General features: G+C 46.8%; 1 protein-coding gene across 6 annotated transcripts in view; it reads left to right on the top strand.

The window, feature by feature from the left end:
* Positions 1–23,708, top strand: part of LOC148453334 (disintegrin and metalloproteinase domain-containing protein 15-like) — a 152,096-nt gene that overhangs the window by 89,277 nt on the left and 39,111 nt on the right. For all 6 annotated transcript variants that reach the window (XM_088462267.1, XM_088462266.1, XM_088462264.1 and 3 more), the window contains 2 exons: positions 22,716–22,824; positions 23,074–23,269. In XM_088462267.1, coding sequence (XP_088318393.1) covers positions 22,716–22,824; positions 23,074–23,269 — 305 coding nt within the window. The remainder of the gene's footprint in view (positions 1–22,715; positions 22,825–23,073; positions 23,270–23,708) is intronic.

The following is a 23,708-nucleotide window of genomic DNA, read 5'->3' as shown; positions in this document are numbered from 1 at the left end:
GGACAGGTGTATACAGTATAGAAGTGATCACACACACAGGTGCTGGGACAGGTGTATACAGTATAGAAGCGATCACACACACAGATGCTGGGACAGGTGTATACAGTATAGAAGCGATCACACACAGGTGCTGGGACAGGTGTATACAGTATAGAAGCGATCACACACAGGTGTTGAGACAGGTGTATACAGTATAGAAGTGATCACACACACAGGTGCTGGGACAGGTGTATACAGTATAGAAGCGATCACACACACAGGTGTTGGGACAGGTGTATACAGTATAGAAGTGATCACACACACAGGTGCTGAGACAGGTGTATACAGTATAGAAGTGATCACACACACACAGGTGCTGGGACAGGTGTATACAGTATAGAAGCGATTACACACACAGGTGCTGGGACAGGTGTATACAGTATAGAAGCGATTACACACACAGGTGCTGGGACAGGTGTATACAGTATAGAAGTGATTACACACACAGGTGCTGGGATAGGTGTATACAGTATAGAAGTGATCACACACACAGGTGCTGGGACAGGTGTATACAGTATAGAAGCGATTACACAGGTGCTGGGACAGGTGTATACAGTATAGAAGTGATCACACACATAGGTGCTGGGACAGGTGTATACAGTATAGAAGTGATCACACACACACAGGTCCTGGGACAGGTGTATACAGTATAGAAGTGATCACACACACAGGTGCTGGGACAGGTGTATACATTATAGAAGCGATCACACACACAGGTGTTGGGACAGGTGTATACAGTATAGAAGTGATCACACACACAGGTGCTGAGACAGGTGTATACAGTATAGAAGTGATCACACACACACAGGTGCTGGGACAGGTGTATACAGTATAGAAGCGATTACACACACAGGTGCTGGGACAGGTGTATACAGTATAGAAGCGATTACACACACAGGTGCTGGGACAGGTGTATACAGTATAGAAGTGATCACACACACAGGTGCTGGGACAAGTGTACACAGTATAGATGTGAGCACACACGCAGGTGCTGGGACAGTTGTATACAGTATAGAAGTGATCACACACTGGTGCTGGGACAGGTGTATACAGTATAGAAGCGATCACACACAGGTGCTGGGACAGGTGTATACAGTATAGAAGCGATCACACACACAGGTGCTGGGACAGGTGTATACAGTATAGAAGCGATCACACACACAGGTGTTGGGACAGGTGTATACAGTATAGAAGTGATCAAACACACAGGTGCTGAGACAGGTGTATACAGTATAGAAGTGATCACACACACAGGTGCTGGGACAAGTGTACACAGTATAGATGTGAGCACACACGCAGGTGCTGGGACAGTTGTATACAGTATAGAAGTGATCACACACTGGTGCTGGGACAGGTGTATACAGTATAGAAGAGATCACACAGGTGTTGGGACAGGTGTATACAGTATAGAAGCGATCACACACACAGATGCTGGGACAGGTGTATACAGTATAGAAGTGATCACACACACAGGTGCTGTGACAGGTGTATACAGTATAGAAGTGATCACACAGGTGCTGGGACAGGTGTATACAGTATAGAAGTGATCACACACACACAGGTGCTGGGACAGGTGTATACAGTATAGAAGTGATCACACACACAGGTGCTGGGACAGGTGTATACAGTATAGAAGCGATTACACACAGGTGCTGGGACAGGTGTATACAGTATAGAAGTGATCACACACACAGGTGCTGGGACAAGTGTACACAGTATAGATGTGAGCACACACGCAGGTGCTGGGACAGTTGTATACAGTATAGAAGTGATCACACACACACAGGTGCTGGGACAGGTGTATACAGTATAGAAGTGATCACACACACAGGTGCTGGGACAGGTGTATACAGTATAGAAGCGATTACACACACAGGTGCTGGGACAGGTGTATACAGTATAGAAGTGATCACACACACAGGTGCTGGGACAGGTGTATACAGTATAGAAGCGATCACACACACAGGTGTTGGGACAGGTGTATACAGTATAGAAGTGATCACACACACAGGTGCTGAGACAGGTGTATACAGTATAGAAGTGATCACACACACACAGGTGCTGGGACAGGTGTATACAGTATAGAAGCGATTACACACACAGGTGCTGGGACAGGTGTATACAGTATAGAAGCGATTACACACACAGGTGCTGGGACAGGTGTATACAGTATAGAAGTGATTACACACACAGGTGCTGGGATAGGTGTATACAGTATAGAAGTGATCACACACACAGGTGCTGGGACAGGTGTATACAGTATAGAAGCGATTACACAGGTGCTGGGACAGGTGTATACAGTATAGAAGTGATCACACACATAGGTGCTGGGACAGGTGTATACAGTATAGAAGTGATCACACACACACAGGTCCTGGGACAGGTGTATACAGTATAGAAGTGATCACACACACAGGTGCTGGGACAGGTGTATACATTATAGAAGCGATCACACACACAGGTGTTGGGACAGGTGTATACAGTATAGAAGTGATCACACACACAGGTGCTGAGACAGGTGTATACAGTATAGAAGTGATCACACACACACAGGTGCTGGGACAGGTGTATACAGTATAGAAGCGATTACACACACAGGTGCTGGGACAGGTGTATACAGTATAGAAGCGATTACACACACAGGTGCTGGGACAGGTGTATACAGTATAGAAGTGATCACACACACAGGTGCTGGGACAAGTGTACACAGTATAGATGTGAGCACACACGCAGGTGCTGGGACAGTTGTATACAGTATAGAAGTGATCACACACTGGTGCTGGGACAGGTGTATACAGTATAGAAGCGATCACACACAGGTGCTGGGACAGGTGTATACAGTATAGAAGCGATCACACACACAGGTGCTGGGACAGGTGTATACAGTATAGAAGCGATCACACACACAGGTGTTGGGACAGGTGTATACAGTATAGAAGTGATCACACACACAGGTGCTGAGACAGGTGTATACAGTATAGAAGTGATCACACACACAGGTGCTGGGACAAGTGTACACAGTATAGATGTGAGCACACACGCAGGTGCTGGGACAGTTGTATACAGTATAGAAGTGATCACACACTGGTGCTGGGACAGGTGTATACAGTATAGAAGAGATCACACAGGTGTTGGGACAGGTGTATACAGTATAGAAGCGATCACACACACAGATGCTGGGACAGGTGTATACAGTATAGAAGTGATCACACACACAGGTGCTGTGACAGGTGTATACAGTATAGAAGTGATCACACAGGTGCTGGGACAGGTGTATACAGTATAGAAGTGATCACACACACACAGGTGCTGGGACAGGTGTATACAGTATAGAAGTGATCACACACACAGGTGCTGGGACAGGTGTATACAGTATAGAAGCGATTACACACAGGTGCTGGGACAGGTGTATACAGTATAGAAGTGATCACACACACAGGTGCTGGGACAAGTGTACACAGTATAGATGTGAGCACACACGCAGGTGCTGGGACAGTTGTATACAGTATAGAAGTGATCACACACTGGTGCTGGGACAGGTGTATACAGTATAGAAGAGATCACACAGGTGTTGGGACAGGTGTATACAGTATAGAAGCGATCACACACACAGATGCTGGGACAGGTGTATACAGTATAGAGACGATCACACACACACACAGGTGCTGGGACAGGTGTATACAGTATAGAGACGAGCACACACACAGGTGCTGGGACAGGTGTATACAGTATAGTGATCACAAACACAGGTGCTGGGACAGGTGTATACAGTATAGAAGTGATCACACACACAGGTTCTGGGACAGGTGTATACAGTATAGAGACGAGCACACACACACAGGTGCTGGGACAGGTGTATACAGTATAGAAGTGATCACACACACAGGTGCTGGGACAGGTGTATACAGTATAGAAGTGATCACACACACAGGTGCTGGGACAGGTGTATACAGTATAGAAGCGATCACACACACAGGTGCTGGGACAGGTGTATACAGTATAGAAGTGATCACACACACACAGGTGCTGTGACAGGTGTATACAGTATAGAGACGAGCACACACACAGGTGCTGGGACAGGTGTATACTGTATAGAAGCGATCACACAGGTGCTGGGACAGGTGTATACAGTATAGTAGTGATCACACACACAGGTGCTGGGACAGGTGTATACAGTATAGTAGTGATCACACAGGTGCTGGGACAGGTGTATACAGTATAGAAGTGATCACACACACAGGTGCTGGGACAGGTGTACACAGTATAGAAGTGATCACACACACAGGTGTTGGGACAGGTGTATACAGTATAGAAGTGATCACACACACAGGTTCTGGGACAGGTGTATACAGTATAGAAGTGATCACACACACAGGTGCTGGGACAGGTGTATACAGTATAGAAGTGATCACACACACACAGGTGCTGGGACAGGTGTATACAGTATAGAAGCGATCACACACACAGGTGCTGAGACAGGTGTATACAGTATAGAAGTGATCACACACACACAGGTGCTGGGACAGGTGTATACAGTATAGAGGCCGATTACACACACAGGTGCTGGGACAGGTGTATACAGTATAGAAGCGATCACACACACAGGTGCTGGGACAGGTGTATACAGTATAGAAGCGATCACACACACAGGTGCTGGGACAGGTGTATACAGTATAGAGACGAGCACACACACAGGTGCTGGGACAGGTGTATACAGTATAGAAGTGATCACACACACAGGTGCTGGGACAGGTGTATACAGTATAGAAGAGATCACACAGGTGCTTGGACAGGTGTATACAGTATAGAGACGATCACACACACACAGGTGCTGGGACAGGTGTATACAGTATAGAGACGAGCGCACACACAGGTTCTGGGACAGGTGTATACAGTATAGAGACGATCACACACACACAGGTGCTGGGACAGGTGTATACAGTATAGTGATCACACACATAGGTGCTGGGACAGGTGTATACAGTATAGAAGTGATCACACACACAGGTGCTGGGACAGGTGTATACAGTATAGAAGCGATAACACACACAGGTGCTGGGACAGGTGTATACAGTATAGAAGTGATCACACACACACAGGTGCTGGGACAGGTGTATACAGTATAGAAGCGATCACACACACAGGTGCTGAGACAGGTGTATACAGTATAGAAGTGATCACACACACACAGGTGCTGGGACAGGTGTATACAGTATAGAAGCGATTACACACACAGGTGCTGGGACAGGTGTATACAGTATAGAAGCGATCACACACACAGGTGCTGGGACAGGTGTATACAGTATAGAAGCGATCACACACACAGGTCCTGGGACAGGTGTATACAGTATAGAGCCGAGCACACACACAGGTGCTGGGACAGGTGTATACAGTATAGAAGTGATCACACACACAGGTGCTAGGACAGGTGTATACAGTATAGAAGCGATCACACACACAGATGCTGGGACAGGTGTATACAGTATAGAAGCGATCACACAGGTGCTGGGACAGGTGTATACAGTATAGATGTGAGCACACACACAGGTGCTGGGACAGGTGTATACAGTATAGAAGTGATCACACACACAGGTGCTGGGACAGGTGTATACAGTATAGAAGCGATCACACACACAGATGCTGGGACAGGTGTATACAGTATAGAAGCGATCACACAGGTGCTGGGACAGGTGTATACAGTATAGAGACGAGCACACACACACAGGTGCTGGGACAGGTGTATACAGTATAGAAGTGATCGCACACACACAGGTGCTGGGACAGGTGTATACAGTATAGAAGCGATCACACACACACGTGCTGGGACAGTTGTATACAGTATAGAAGTGATCACACACACAGGTGCTGGGACAGGTGTATACAGTATAGAAGTGATCACACACACAGGTGCTGTGACAGGTGTATACAGTATAGAAGTGATCACACAGGTGCTGGGACAGGTGTATACAGTATAGAAGTGATCACACACACACACACAGGTGCTGGGACAGGTGTATACAGTATAGAAGTGATCACACACACAGGTGCTGGGACAGGTGTATACAGTATAGAAGCGATTACACACAGGTGCTGGGACAGGTGTATACAGTATAGAAGCGATCACACACAGGTGCTGGGACAGGTGTATACAGTATAGAAGTGATCACATACACAGGTGCTGAGACAGGTGTATACAGTATAGAAGCGATCACACACACAGGTGCTGGGACAGGTGTATACAGTATAGAAGTGATCACACACACACACAGGTGCTGAGACAGGTGTATACAGTATAGAAGCGATTACACACACAGGTGCTGGGACAGGTGTATACAGTATAGAAGTGATCACACACACAGGTGCTGGGACAGGTGTATACAGTATAGAAGTGATCACACACACAGGTGCTGGGACAGGTGTATACAGTATAGAAGCGATCACACACACAGATGCTGGGACAGGTGTATACAGTATAGAAGCGATCACACACAGGTGCTGGGACAGGTGTATACAGTATAGAAGCGATCACACACAGGTGCTGAGACAGGTGTATACAGTATAGAAGTGATCACACACACAGGTGCTGGGATAGGTGTATACAGTATAGAAGTGATCACACACACAGGTGCTGGGACAGGTGTATACAGTATAGAAGTGATCACACACACAGGTGCTGGGACAGGTGTATACAGTATAGAAGTGATCACACACACAGGTGCTGGGACAGGTGTATACAGTATAGAAGCGATTACACACACAGGTGCTGGGACAGGTGTATACAGTATAGAAGTGATCACACACACAGGTGCTGGGACAGGTGTATACAGTATAGAAGCGATCACACACACAGGTGTTGGGACAGGTGTATACAGTATAGAAGTGATCACACACACAGGTGCTGAGACAGGTGTATACAGTATAGAAGTGATCACACACACACAGGTGCTGGGACAGGTGCATACAGTATAGAAGCGATTACACACACAGGTGCTGGGACAGGTGTATACAGTATAGAAGTGATTACACACACAGGTGCTGGGATAGGTGTATACAGTATAGAAGTGATCACACACACAGGTGCTGGGACAGGTGTATACAGTATAGAAGCGATTACACAGGTGCTGGGACAGGTGTATACAGTATAGAAGTGATCACACACATAGGTGCTGGGACAGGTGTATACAGTATAGAAGTGATCACACACACACAGGTCCTGGGACAGGTGTATACAGTATAGAAGTGATCACACACACAGGTGCTGGGACAGGTGTATACATTATAGAAGCGATCACACACACAGGTGTTGGGACAGGTGTATACAGTATAGAAGTGATCACACACACAGGTGCTGAGACAGGTGTATACAGTATAGAAGTGATCACACACACACAGGTGCTGGGACAGGTGTATACAGTATAGAAGCGATTACACACACAGGTGCTGGGACAGGTGTATACAGTATAGAAGCGATTACACACACAGGTGCTGGGACAGGTGTATACAGTATAGAAGTGATCACACACACACAGGTGCTGGGACAGGTGTATACAGTATAGAAGCGATTACACACACAGGTGCTGGGACAGGTGTATACAGTATAGAAGCGATTACACACACAGGTGCTGGGACAGGTGTATACAGTATAGAAGTGATCACACACACAGGTGCTGGGACAAGTGTACACAGTATAGATGTGAGCACACACGCAGGTGCTGGGACAGTTGTATACAGTATAGAAGTGATCACACACTGGTGCTGGGACAGGTGTATACAGTATAGAAGCGATCACACACAGGTGCTGGGACAGGTGTATACAGTATAGAAGCGATCACACACACAGGTGCTGGGACAGGTGTATACAGTATAGAAGCGATCACACACACAGGTGTTGGGACAGGTGTATACAGTATAGAAGTGATCACACACACAGGTGCTGAGACAGGTGTATACAGTATAGAAGTGATCACACACACAGGTGCTGGGACAAGTGTACACAGTATAGATGTGAGCACACACGCAGGTGCTGGGACAGTTGTATACAGTATAGAAGTGATCACACACTGGTGCTGGGACAGGTGTATACAGTATAGAAGAGATCACACAGGTGTTGGGACAGGTGTATACAGTATAGAAGCGATCACACACACAGATGCTGGGACAGGTGTATACAGTATAGAAGTGATCACACACACAGGTGCTGTGACAGGTGTATACAGTATAGAAGTGATCACACAGGTGCTGGGACAGGTGTATACAGTATAGAAGTGATCACACACACACAGGTGCTGGGACAGGTGTATACAGTATAGAAGTGATCACACACACAGGTGCTGGGACAGGTGTATACAGTATAGAAGCGATTACACACAGGTGCTGGGACAGGTGTATACAGTATAGAAGTGATCACACACACAGGTGCTGGGACAAGTGTACACAGTATAGATGTGAGCACACACGCAGGTGCTGGGACAGTTGTATACAGTATAGAAGTGATCACACACTGGTGCTGGGACAGGTGTATACAGTATAGAAGAGATCACACAGGTGTTGGGACAGGTGTATACAGTATAGAAGCGATCACACACACAGGTGCTGGGACAGGTGTATACAGTATAGAGACGATCACACACACACACAGGTGCTGGGACAGGTGTATACAGTATAGAGACGAGCACACACACAGGTGCTGGGACAGGTGTATACAGTATAGTGATCACAAACACAGGTGCTGGGACAGGTGTATACAGTATAGAAGTGATCACACACACAGGTTCTGGGACAGGTGTATACAGTATAGAGACGAGCACACACACACAGGTGCTGGGACAGGTGTATACAGTATAGAAGTGATCACACACACAGGTGCTGGGACAGGTGTATACAGTATAGAAGTGATCACACACACAGGTGTTGGGACAGGTGTATACAGTATAGAAGTGATCACACACACAGGTTCTGGGACAGGTGTATACAGTATAGAAGTGATCACACACACAGGTGCTGGGACAGGTGTATACAGTATAGAAGTGATCACACACACACAGGTGCTGTGACAGGTGTATACAGTATAGAGACGAGCACACACACAGGTGCTGGGACAGGTGTATACAGTATAGAAGTGATCACACAGGTGCTGGGACAGGTGTATACAGTATAGAAGTGATCACACACACAGGTGCTGGGACAGGTGTATACAGTATAGAAGTGATCACACAGGTGCTGGGACAGGTGTATACAGTATAGTAGTGATCACACACACAGGTGCTGGGACAGGTGTATACAGTATAGTAGTGATCACACACACAGGTGCTGGGACAGGTGTATTCAGTATAGAAGTGATCACACACACACAGGTGCTGGGACAGGTGTATACAGTATAGAAGTGATCACACAGGTGCTGGGACAGGTGTATACAGTATAGAAGTGATCACACACACAGGTGCTGGGACAGGTGTATACAGTATAGAAGTGATCACACACACAGGTGCTGGGACAGGTGTATACAGTATAGAAGTGATCACACACACAGGTGCTAGGACAGGTGTATACAGTATAGAAGTGATCACACAGGTGCTGGGACAGGTGTATACAGTATAGAAGTGATCACACACACAGGTGCTGGGACAGGTGTATACAGTATAGAAGTGATCACACACACAGGTGCTGGGACAGGTGTATACAGTATAGAAGTGATCACACAGGTGCTGGGACAGGTGTATACAGTATAGAAGTGATCTCACACACAGGTGCTAGGACAGGTGTATACAGTATAGAAGTGATCACACACACAGGTGCTAGGACAGGTGTATACAGTATAGAAGTGATCACACACACAGGTGCTGGGACAGGTGTATACAGTATAGAAGTGATCACACACACAGGTGCTGGGACAGGTGTATACAGTATAGAAGTGATCACACAGGTGCTGGGACAGGTGTATACAGTATAGAAGCGATCACACACACAGGTGTTGGGACAGGTGTATACAGTATAGAAGTGATCACACACACAGGTGCTGAGACAGGTGTATACAGTATAGAAGTGATCACACACACACAGGTGCTGGGACAGGTGTATACAGTATAGAAGCGATTACACACACAGGTGCTGGGACAGGTGTATACAGTATAGAAGCGATTACACACACAGGTGCTGGGACAGGTGTATACAGTATAGAAGTGATTACACACACAGGTGCTGGGATAGGTGTATACAGTATAGAAGTGATCACACACACAGGTGCTGGGACAGGTGTATACAGTATAGAAGCGATTACACAGGTGCTGGGACAGGTGTATACAGTATAGAAGTGATCACACACATAGGTGCTGGGACAGGTGTATACAGTATAGAAGTGATCACACACACACAGGTCCTGGGACAGGTGTATACAGTATAGAAGTGATCACACACACAGGTGCTGGGACAGGTGTATACATTATAGAAGCGATCACACACACAGGTGTTGGGACAGGTGTATACAGTATAGAAGTGATCACACACACAGGTGCTGAGACAGGTGTATACAGTATAGAAGTGATCACACACACACAGGTGCTGGGACAGGTGTATACAGTATAGAAGCGATTACACACACAGGTGCTGGGACAGGTGTATACAGTATAGAAGCGATTACACACACAGGTGCTGGGACAGGTGTATACAGTATAGAAGTGATCACACACACAGGTGCTGGGACAAGTGTACACAGTATAGATGTGAGCACACACGCAGGTGCTGGGACAGTTGTATACAGTATAGAAGTGATCACACACTGGTGCTGGGACAGGTGTATACAGTATAGAAGCGATCACACACAGGTGCTGGGACAGGTGTATACAGTATAGAAGCGATCACACACACAGGTGCTGGGACAGGTGTATACAGTATAGAAGCGATCACACACACAGGTGTTGGGACAGGTGTATACAGTATAGAAGTGATCACACACACAGGTGCTGAGACAGGTGTATACAGTATAGAAGTGATCACACACACAGGTGCTGGGACAAGTGTACACAGTATAGATGTGAGCACACACGCAGGTGCTGGGACAGTTGTATACAGTATAGAAGTGATCACACACTGGTGCTGGGACAGGTGTATACAGTATAGAAGAGATCACACAGGTGTTGGGACAGGTGTATACAGTATAGAAGCGATCACACACACAGATGCTGGGACAGGTGTATACAGTATAGAAGTGATCACACACACAGGTGCTGTGACAGGTGTATACAGTATAGAAGTGATCACACAGGTGCTGGGACAGGTGTATACAGTATAGAAGTGATCACACACACACAGGTGCTGGGACAGGTGTATACAGTATAGAAGTGATCACACACACAGGTGCTGGGACAGGTGTATACAGTATAGAAGCGATTACACACAGGTGCTGGGACAGGTGTATACAGTATAGAAGTGATCACACACACAGGTGCTGGGACAAGTGTACACAGTATAGATGTGAGCACACACGCAGGTGCTGGGACAGTTGTATACAGTATAGAAGTGATCACACACTGGTGCTGGGACAGGTGTATACAGTATAGAAGAGATCACACAGGTGTTGGGACAGGTGTATACAGTATAGAAGCGATCACACACACAGATGCTGGGACAGGTGTATACAGTATAGAGACGATCACACACACACACAGGTGCTGGGACAGGTGTATACAGTATAGAGACGAGCACACACACAGGTGCTGGGACAGGTGTATACAGTATAGTGATCACAAACACAGGTGCTGGGACAGGTGTATACAGTATAGAAGTGATCACACACACAGGTTCTGGGACAGGTGTATACAGTATAGAGACGAGCACACACACACAGGTGCTGGGACAGGTGTATACAGTATAGAAGTGATCACACACACAGGTGCTGGGACAGGTGTATACAGTATAGAAGTGATCACACACACAGGTGCTGGGACAGGTGTATACAGTATAGAAGCGATCACACACACAGGTGCTGGGACAAGTGTATACAGTATAGAAGTGATCACACACACACAGGTGCTGTGACAGGTGTATACAGTATAGAGACGAGCACACACACAGGTGCTGGGACAGGTGTATACTGTATAGAAGCGATCACACAGGTGCTGGGACAGGTGTATACAGTATAGTAGTGATCACACACACAGGTGCTGGGACAGGTGTATACAGTATAGTAGTGATCACACAGGTGCTGGGACAGGTGTATACAGTATAGAAGTGATCACACACACAGGTGCTGGGACAGGTGTATACAGTATAGAAGTGATCACACACACAGGTGTTGGGACAGGTGTATACAGTATAGAAGTGATCACACACACAGGTTCTGGGACAGGTGTATACAGTATAGAAGTGATCACACACACAGGTGCTGGGACAGGTGTATACAGTATAGAAGTGATCACACACACACAGGTGCTGTGACAGGTGTATACAGTATAGAGACGAGCACACACACAGGTGCTGGGACAGGTGTATACAGTATAGAAGTGATCACACAGGTGCTGGGACAGGTGTATACAGTATAGAAGTGATCACACACACAGGTGCTGGGACAGGTGTATACAATATAGAAGTGATCACACAGGTGCTGGGACAGGTGTATACAGTATAGTAGTGATCACACACACAGGTGCTGGGACAGGTGTATACAGTATAGTAGTGATCACACACACAGGTGCTGGGACAGGTGTATTCAGTATAGAAGTGATCACACACACACAGGTGCTGGGACAGGTGTATACAGTATAGAAGTGATCACACAGGTGCTGGGACAGGTGTATACAGTATAGAAGTGATCACACACACAGGTGCTGGGACAGGTGTATACAGTATAGAAGTGATCACACACACAGGTGCTGGGACAGGTGTATACAGTATAGAAGTGATCACACACACAGCTGCTAGGACAGGTGTATACAGTATAGAAGTGATCACACAGGTGCTGGGACAGGTGTATACAGTATAGAAGTGATCACACACACAGGTGATGGGACAGGTGTATACAGTATAGAAGTGATCACACACACAGGTGCTGGGACAGGTGTATACAGTATAGAAGTGATCACACAGGTGCTGGGACAGGTGTATACAGTATAGAAGTGATCTCACACACAGGTGCTAGGACAGGTGTATACAGTATAGAAGTGATCACACACACAGGTGCTAGGACAGGTGTATACAGTATAGAAGTGATCACACACACAGGTGCTGGGACAGGTGTATACAGCATAGAAGTGATCACACACACAGGTGCTGGGACAGGTGTATACAGTATAGAAGTGATCACACAGGTGCTGGGACAGGTGTATACAGTATAGAAGTGATCACACACACACAGGTGCTGGGACAGGTGTATACAGTATAGAAGTGATCACACACACAGGTGCTGGGACAGGTGTATACAGTATAGAGACGAGCACACACACAGGTGCTGGGACAGGTGTATACAGTATAGAAGTGATCACACAGGTGCTGGGACAGGTGTATACAGTATAGTAGTGATCACACACACAGGTGCTGGGACAGGTGTATACAGTATAGTAGTGATCACACAGGTGCTGGGACAGGTGTATACAGTATAGAAGTGATCACACACACACAGGTTCTGGGACAGGTGTATACAGTATAGAAGTGATCACACACACAGGTGCTGTGACAGGTGTATACAGTATAGAGACGAGCACACACACAGGTGCTGGGACAGGTGTATACAGTATAGAAGTGATCACACAGGTGCTGGGACAGGTGTATACAGTATAGTAGTGATCACACAGGTGCTGGGACAGGTGTATTCAGTATAGAAGTGATCACACACACACAGGTGCTGGGACAGGTGTATACAGTATAGAAGTGATCACACAGGTGCTGGGACAGGTGTATACAGTATAGAAGTGATCACACACACAGGTGCTGGGACAGGTGTATACAGTATAGAAGCGATCACACAGGTGCTGGGACAGGTGTATACAGTATAGAGACGAGCACACACACACAGGTGCTGGGACAGGTGTATACAGTATAGAAGTGATCGCACACACACAGGTGCTGGGACAGGTGTATACAGTATAGAAGCGATCACACACACACGTGCTGGGACAGTTGTATACAGTATAGAAGTGATCACACACACAGGTGCTGGGACAGGTGTATACAGTATAGAAGTGATCACACACACAGGTGCTGTGACAGGTGTATACAGTATAGAAGTGATCACACAGGTGCTGGGACAGGTGTATACAGTATAGAAGTGATCACACACACACACACAGGTGCTGGGACAGGTGTATACAGTATAGAAGTGATCACACACACAGGTGCTGGGACAGGTGTATACAGTATAGAAGCGATTACACACAGGTGCTGGGACAGGTGTATACAGTATAGAAGCGATCACACACAGGTGCTGGGACAGGTGTATACAGTATAGAAGTGATCACATACACAGGTGCTGAGACAGGTGTATACAGTATAGAAGCGATCACACACACAGGTGCTGGGACAGGTGTATACAGTATAGAAGTGATCACACACACACACAGGTGCTGAGACAGGTGTATACAGTATAGAAGCGATTACACACACAGGTGCTGGGACAGGTGTATACAGTATAGAAGTGATCACACACACAGGTGCTGGGACAGGTGTATACAGTATAGAAGTGATCACACACACAGGTGCTGGGACAGGTGTATACAGTATAGAAGCGATCACACACACAGATGCTGGGACAGGTGTATACAGTATAGAAGCGATCACACACAGGTGCTGGGACAGGTGTATACAGTATAGAAGCGATCACACACAGGTGCTGAGACAGGTGTATACAGTATAGAAGTGATCACACACACAGGTGCTGGGATAGGTGTATACAGTATAGAAGTGATCACACACACAGGTGCTGGGACAGGTGTATACAGTATAGAAGTGATCACACACACAGGTGCTGGGACAGGTGTATACAGTATAGAAGTGATCACACACACAGGTGCTGGGACAGGTGTATACAGTATAGAAGCGATTACACACACAGGTGCTGGGACAGGTGTTAACAGTATAGAAGTGATCACACACACAGGTGCTGGGACAGGTGTATACAGTATAGAAGCGATCACACACACAGGTGTTGGGACAGGTGTATACAGTATAGAAGTGATCACACACACAGGTGCTGAGACAGGTGTATACAGTATAGAAGTGATCACACACACACAGGTGCTGGGACAGGTGCATACAGTATAGAAGCGATTACACACACAGGTGCTGGGACAGGTGTATACAGTATAGAAGCGATTACACACACAGGTGCTGGGACAGGTGTATACAGTATAGAAGTGATTACACACACAGGTGCTGGGATAGGTGTATACAGTATAGAAGTGATCACACACACAGGTGCTGGGACAGGTGTATACAGTATAGAAGCGATTACACAGGTGCTGGGACAGGTGTATACAGTATAGAAGTGATCACACACATAGGTGCTGGGACAGGTGTATACAGTATAGAAGTGATCACACACACACAGGTCCTGGGACAGGTGTATACAGTATAGAAGTGATCACACACACAGGTGCTGGGACAGGTGTATACATTATAGAAGCGATCACACACACAGGTGTTGGGACAGGTGTATACAGTATAGAAGTGATCACACACACAGGTGCTGAGACAGGTGTATACAGTATAGAAGTGATCACACACACACAGGTGCTGGGACAGGTGTATACAGTATAGAAGCGATTACACACACAGGTGCTGGGACAGGTGTATACAGTATAGAAGTGATCACACACACAGGTGCTGGGACAAGTGTACACAGTATAGATGTGAGCACACACGCAGGTGCTGGGACAGTTGTATACAGTATAGAAGTGATCACACACTGGTGCTGGGACAGGTGTATACAGTATAGAAGCGATCACACACAGGTGCTGGGACAGGTGTATACAGTATAGAAGCGATCACACACACAGGTGCTGGGACAGGTGTATACAGTATAGAAGCGATCACACACACAGGTGTTGGGACAGGTGTATACAGTATAGAAGTGATCACACACACAGGTGCTGAGACAGGTGTATACAGTATAGAAGTGATCACACACACAGGTGCTGGGACAAGTGTACACAGTATAGATGTGAGCACACACGCAGGTGCTGGGACAGTTGTATACAGTATAGAAGTGATCACACACTGGTGCTGGGACAGGTGTATACAGTATAGAAGAGATCACACAGGTGTTGGGACAGGTGTATACAGTATAGAAGCGATCACACACACAGATGCTGGGACAGGTGTATACAGTATAGAAGTGATCACACACACAGGTGCTGTGACAGGTGTATACAGTATAGAAGTGATCACACAGGTGCTGGGACAGGTGTATACAGTATAGAAGTGATCACACACACACAGGTGCTGGGACAGGTGTATACAGTATAGAAGTGATCACACACACAGGTGCTGGGACAGGTGTATACAGTATAGAAGCGATTACACACAGGTGCTGGGACAGGTGTATACAGTATAGAAGTGATCACACACACAGGTGCTGGGACAAGTGTACACAGTATAGATGTGAGCACACACGCAGGTGCTGGGACAGTTGTATACAGTATAGAAGTGATCACACACTGGTGCTGGGACAGGTGTATACAGTATAGAAGAGATCACACAGGTGTTGGGACAGGTGTATACAGTATAGAAGCGATCACACACACAGATGCTGGGACAGGTGTATACAGTATAGAGACGATCACACACACACACAGGTGCTGGGACAGGTGTATACAGTATAGAGACGAGCACACACACAGGTGCTGGGACAGGTGTATACAGTATAGTGATCACAAACACAGGTGCTGGGACAGGTGTATACAGTATAGAAGTGATCACACACACAGGTTCTGGGACAGGTGTATACAGTATAGAGACGAGCACACACACACAGGTGCTGGGACAGGTGTATACAGTATAGAAGTGATCACACACACAGGTGCTGGGACAGGTGTATACAGTATAGAAGTGATCACACACACAGGTGCTGGGACAGGTGTATACAGTATAGAAGCGATCACACACACAGGTGCTGGGACAGGTGTATACAGTATAGAAGTGATCACACACACACAGGTGCTGTGACAGGTGTATACAGTATAGAGACGAGCACACACACAGGTGCTGGGACAGGTGTATACTGTATAGAAGCGATCACACAGGTGCTGGGACAGGTGTATACAGTATAGTAGTGATCACACACACAGGTGCTGGGACAGGTGTATACAGTATAGTAGTGATCACACAGGTGCTGGGACAGGTGTATACAGTATAGAAGTGATCACACACACAGGTGCTGGGACAGGTGTATACAGTATAGAAGTGATCACACACACAGGTGTTGGGACAGGTGTATACAGTATAGAAGTGATCACACACACAGGTTCTGGGACAGGTGTATACAGTATAGAAGTGATCACACACACAGGTGCTGGGACAGGTGTATACAGTATAGAAGTGATCACACACACACAGGTGCTGTGACAGGTGTATACAGTATAGAGACGAGCACACACACAGGTGCTGGGACAGGTGTATACAGTATAGAAGTGATCACACAGGTGCTGGGACAGGTGTATACAGTATAGAAGTGATCACACACACAGGTGCTGGGACAGGTGTATACAGTATAGAAGTGATCACACAGGTGCTGGGACAGGTGTATACAGTATAGTAGTGATCACACACACAGGTGCTGGGACAGGTGTATACAGTATAGTAGTGATCACACACACAGGTGCTGGGACAGGTGTATTCAGTATAGAAGTGATCACACACACACAGGTGCTGGGACAGGTGTATACAGTATAGAAGTGATCACACAGGTGCTGGGACAGGTGTATACAGTATAGAAGTGATCACACACACAGGTGCTGGGACAGGTGTATACAGTATAGAAGTGATCACACACACAGGTGCTGGGACAGGTGTATACAGTATAGAAGTGATCACACACACAGGTGCTAGGACAGGTGTATACAGTATAGAAGTGATCACACAGGTGCTGGGACAGGTGTATACAGTATAGAAGTGATCACACACACAGGTGCTGGGACAGGTGTATACAGTATAGAAGTGATCACACACACAGGTGCTGGGACAGGTGTATACAGTATAGAAGTGATCACACAGGTGCTGGGACAGGTGTATACAGTATAGAAGTGATCTCACACACAGGTGCTAGGACAGGTGTATACAGTATAGAAGTGATCACACACACAGGTGCTAGGACAGGTGTATACAGTATAGAAGTGATCACACACACAGGTGCTGGGACAGGTGTATACAGTATAGAAGTGATCACACACACAGGTGCTGGGACAGGTGTATACAGTATAGAAGTGATCACACAGGTGCTGGGACAGGTGTATACAGTATAGAAGCGATCACACACACAGGTGTTGGGACAGGTGTATACAGTATAGAAGTGATCACACACACAGGTGCTGAGACAGGTGTATACAGTATAGAAGTGATCACACACACACAGGTGCTGGGACAGGTGTATACAGTATAGAAGCGATTACACACACAGGTGCTGGGACAGGTGTATACAGTATAGAAGCGATTACACACACAGGTGCTGGGACAGGTGTATACAGTATAGAAGTGATTACACACACAGGTGCTGGGATAGGTGTATACAGTATAGAAGTGATCACACACACAGGTGCTGGGACAGGTGTATACAGTATAGAAGCGATTACACAGGTGCTGGGACAGGTGTATACAGTATAGAAGTGATCACACACATAGGTGCTGGGACAGGTGTATACAGTATAGAAGTGATCACACAGGTCCTGGGACAGGTGTATACAGTATAGAAGTGATCACACACACAGGTGCTGGGACAGGTGTATACATTATAGAAGCGATCACACACACAGGTGTTGGGACAGGTGTATACAGTATAGAAGTGATCACACACACAGGTGCTGAGACAGGTGTATACAGTATAGAAGTGATCACACACACACAGGTGCTGGGACAGGTGTATACAGTATAGAAGCGATTACACACACAGGTGCTGGGACAGGTGTATACAGTATAGAAGCGATTACACACACAGGTGCTGGGACAGGTGTATACAGTATAGAAGTGATCACACACACAGGTGCTGGGACAAGTGTACACAGTATAGATGTGAGCACACACGCAGGTGCTGGGACAGTTGTATACAGTATAGAAGTGATCACACACTGGTGCTGGGACAGGTGTATACAGTATAGAAGCGATCACACACAGGTGCTGGGACAGGTGTATACAGTATAGAAGCGATCACACACACAGGTGCTGGGACAGGTGTATACAGTATAGAAGCGATCACACACACAGGTGTTGGGACAGGTGTATACAGTATAGAAGTGATCACACACACAGGTGCTGAGACAGGTGTATACAGTATAGAAGTGATCACACACACAGGTGCTGGGACAAGTGTACACAGTATAGATGTGAGCACACACGCAGGTGCTGGGACAGTTGTATACAGTATAGAAGTGATCACACACTGGTGCTGGGACAGGTGTATACAGTATAGAAGAGATCACACAGGTGTTGGGACAGGTGTATACAGTATAGAAGCGATCACACACACAGATGCTGGGACAGGTGTATACAGTATAGAAGTGATCACACACACAGGTGCTGTGACAGGTGTATACAGTATAGAAGTGATCACACAGGTGCTGGGACAGGTGTATACAGTATAGAAGTGATCACACACACACAGGTGCTGGGACAGGTGTATACAGTATAGAAGTGATCACACACACAGGTGCTGGGACAGGTGTATACAGTATAGAAGCGATTACACACAGGTGCTGGGACAGGTGTATACAGTATAGAAGTGATCACACACACAGGTGCTGGGACAAGTGTACACAGTATAGATGTGAGCACACACGCAGGTGCTGGGACAGTTGTATACAGTATAGAAGTGATCACACACTGGTGCTGGGACAGGTGTATACAGTATAGAAGAGATCACACAGGTGTTGGGACAGGTGTATACAGTATAGAAGCGATCACACACACAGATGCTGGGACAGGTGTATACAGTATAGAGACGATCACACACACACACAGGTGCTGGGACAGGTGTATACAGTATAGAGACGAGCACACACACAGGTGCTGGGACAGGTGTATACAGTATAGTGATCACAAACACAGGTGCTGGGACAGGTGTATACAGTATAGAAGTGATCACACACACAGGTTCTGGGACAGGTGTATACAGTATAGAGACGAGCACACACACACAGGTGCTGGGACAGGTGTATACAGTATAGAAGTGATCACACACACAGGTGCTGGGACAGGTGTATACAGTATAGAAGTGATCACACACACAGGTGCTGGGACAGGTGTATACAGTATAGAAGCGATCACACACACAGGTGCTGGGACAAGTGTATACAGTATAGAAGTGATCACACACACACAGGTGCTGTGACAGGTGTATACAGTATAGAGACGAGCACACACACAGGTGCTGGGACAGGTGTATACTGTATAGAAGCGATCACACAGGTGCTGGGACAGGTGTATACAGTATAGTAGTGATCACACACACAGGTGCTGGGACAGGTGTATACAGTATAGTAGTGATCACACAGGTGCTGGGACAGGTGTATACAGTATAGAAGTGATCACACACACAGGTGCTGGGACAGGTGTATACAGTATAGAAGTGATCACACACACAGGTGTTGGGACAGGTGTATACAGTATAGAAGTGATCACACACACAGGTTCTGGGACAGGTGTATACAGTATAGAAGTGATCACACACACAGGTGCTGGGACAGGTGTATACAGTATAGAAGTGATCACACACACACAGGTGCTGTGACAGGTGTATACAGTATAGAGACGAGCACACACACAGGTGCTGGGACAGGTGTATACAGTATAGAAGTGATCACACAGGTGCTGGGACAGGTGTATACAGTATAGAAGTGATCACACACACAGGTGCTGGGACAGGTGTATACAATATAGAAGTGATCACACAGGTGCTGGGACAGGTGTATACAGTATAGTAGTGATCACACACACAGGTGCTGGGACAGGTGTATACAGTATAGTAGTGATCACACACACAGGTGCTGGGACAGGTGTATTCAGTATAGAAGTGATCACACACACACAGGTGCTGGGACAGGTGTATACAGTATAGAAGTGATCACACAGGTGCTGGGACAGGTGTATACAGTATAGAAGTGATCACACACACAGGTGCTGGGACAGGTGTATACAGTATAGAAGTGATCACACACACAGGTGCTGGGACAGGTGTATACAGTATAGAAGTGATCACACACACAGGTGCTAGGACAGGTGTATACAGTATAGAAGTGATCACACAGGTGCTGGGACAGGTGTATACAGTATAGAAGTGATCACACACACAGGTGATGGGACAGGTGTATACAGTATAGAAGTGATCACACACACAGGTGCTGGGACAGGTGTATACAGTATAGAAGTGATCACACAGGTGCTGGGACAGGTGTATACAGTATAGAAGTGATCTCACACACAGGTGCTAGGACAGGTGTATACAGTATAGAAGTGATCACACACACAGGTGCTAGGACAGGTGTATACAGTATAGAAGTGATCACACACACAGGTGCTGGGACAGGTGTATACAGCATAGAAGTGATCACACACACAGGTGCTGGGACAGGTGTATACAGTATAGAAGTGATCACACAGGTGCTGGGACAGGTGTATACAGTATAGAAGTGATCACACACACACAGGTGCTGGGACAGGTGTATACAGTATAGAAGTGATCACACACACAGGTGCTGGGACAGGTGTATACAGTATAGAGACGAGCACACACACAGGTGCTGGGACAGGTGTATACAGTATAGAAGTGATCACACAGGTGCTGGGACAGGTGTATACAGTATAGTAGTGATCACACACACAGGTGCTGGGACAGGTGTATACAGTATAGTAGTGATCACACAGGTGCTGGGACAGGTGTATACAGTATAGAAGTGATCACACACACACAGGTTCTGGGACAGGTGTATACAGTATAGAAGTGATCACACACACAGGTGCTGTGACAGGTGTATACAGTATAGAGACGAGCACACACACAGGTGCTGGGACAGGTGTATACAGTATAGAAGTGATCACACAGGTGCTGGGACAGGTGTATACAGTATAATAGTGATCACACAGGTGCTGGGACAGGTGTATTCAGTATAGAAGTGATCACACACACACAGGTGCTGGGACAGGTGTATACAGTATAGAAGTGATCACACAGGTGCTGGGACAGGTGTATACAGTATAGAAGTGATCACACACACAGGTGCTGGGACAGGTGTATACAGTATAGAAGTGATCACACACACAGGTGCTGGGACAGGTGTATACAGTATAGAGACGAGCACACACACAGGTGCTGGGACAGGTGTATACAGTATAGAAGTGATCACACAGGTGCTGGGACAGGTGTATACAGTATAGAAGTGATCACACAGGTGCTGGGACAGGTGTATATAGTATAGATTGTAAGCTCCATGTGACGGGAAGGACCGGTTGTGCGCTCACGCTGTGTAATTGTGCTGTACCTGCAGGCTCATCGCCAGCCCCTGATTCTTGCTTTGCCAAAGTGAACATGAGAGGCGATAAATACGGAAACTGCGGACGAAGAGCTAACGTCACTTACCTGCCCTGTGCGCCAAGGTACCCACTGACTGCTGCCCCCTAGTTAGATCTGATGTCACTGCAGATATGTGCAGCTGTGTTATCCACCTTTTTAGCCACTATTTTATAGTCCTGTAACGAAGGGGTGACTATGGCTGTCCCTATATATGTATTGTCTATATACAAGGTGCAGTAATAGCACAAGTCATTGTCTGTACTGCTCTTACTGAAAAGAAGCCTTCCTGCATCATATAGTGCACCTGCCCTGTACTGCACCCTCTCTTCCAGGAACGTCCTGTGCGGCACCATTCAGTGCCAGGGGGGCAGTAATCGCCCGTTGCTGGGCTCCAATGCAGAGATTGTCACCGTCAGTGTCATGGTGAATGCATCGCAGACCTCCTGCCGAGGCACATACTTTAATTTGGGAGAAGATATTTGGGACCCAGTTGTGGTGAAGACGGGGACCGTCTGTGGCGCAGGAAAGGTGCGTTACACAGGTGATACAGCTGACTGGTCATGCCCAGAAATACACCCACAATCCAACGCTCTGCCCTCTGCACCAAGTGTACCCCAAACTTATGTCATGTATATACAGACGTCCTGTAGGCACCCCAATCCCTACACCCCTGTCCTGTATACAGGGTAATCCCTTTACTGCTATATACACCCAGTCCTACCCCCATCCTGTACACACCATACACCTTACCCTCCTCATACCCCAATCCCTACACCCATGTCCTGTATACAGGACAGGGGTGTAGGGATTGGGGTGCCTACAGGACGTCTGTATATACATGACATAAGTTTACTATATACATCCAGTCCTACCCCCATCCTGTACACACCATACACCTTACCCTCCTCATACCCCATTCCCTACACCCCTGTCCTGTATACAGGGTGATCCCCTTACTGCTATATAC

Source organism: Taudactylus pleione, unplaced genomic scaffold (assembly GCF_031769625.1).
Source record: "Taudactylus pleione unplaced genomic scaffold, aTauple2 ptg001178l, whole genome shotgun sequence".
Taxonomy (NCBI): Eukaryota; Metazoa; Chordata; class Amphibia; order Anura; family Myobatrachidae; genus Taudactylus; species Taudactylus pleione.
Note: the sequence above shows the minus strand (reverse complement) of the source record. Positions and strands in the feature narration are given on the sequence as shown.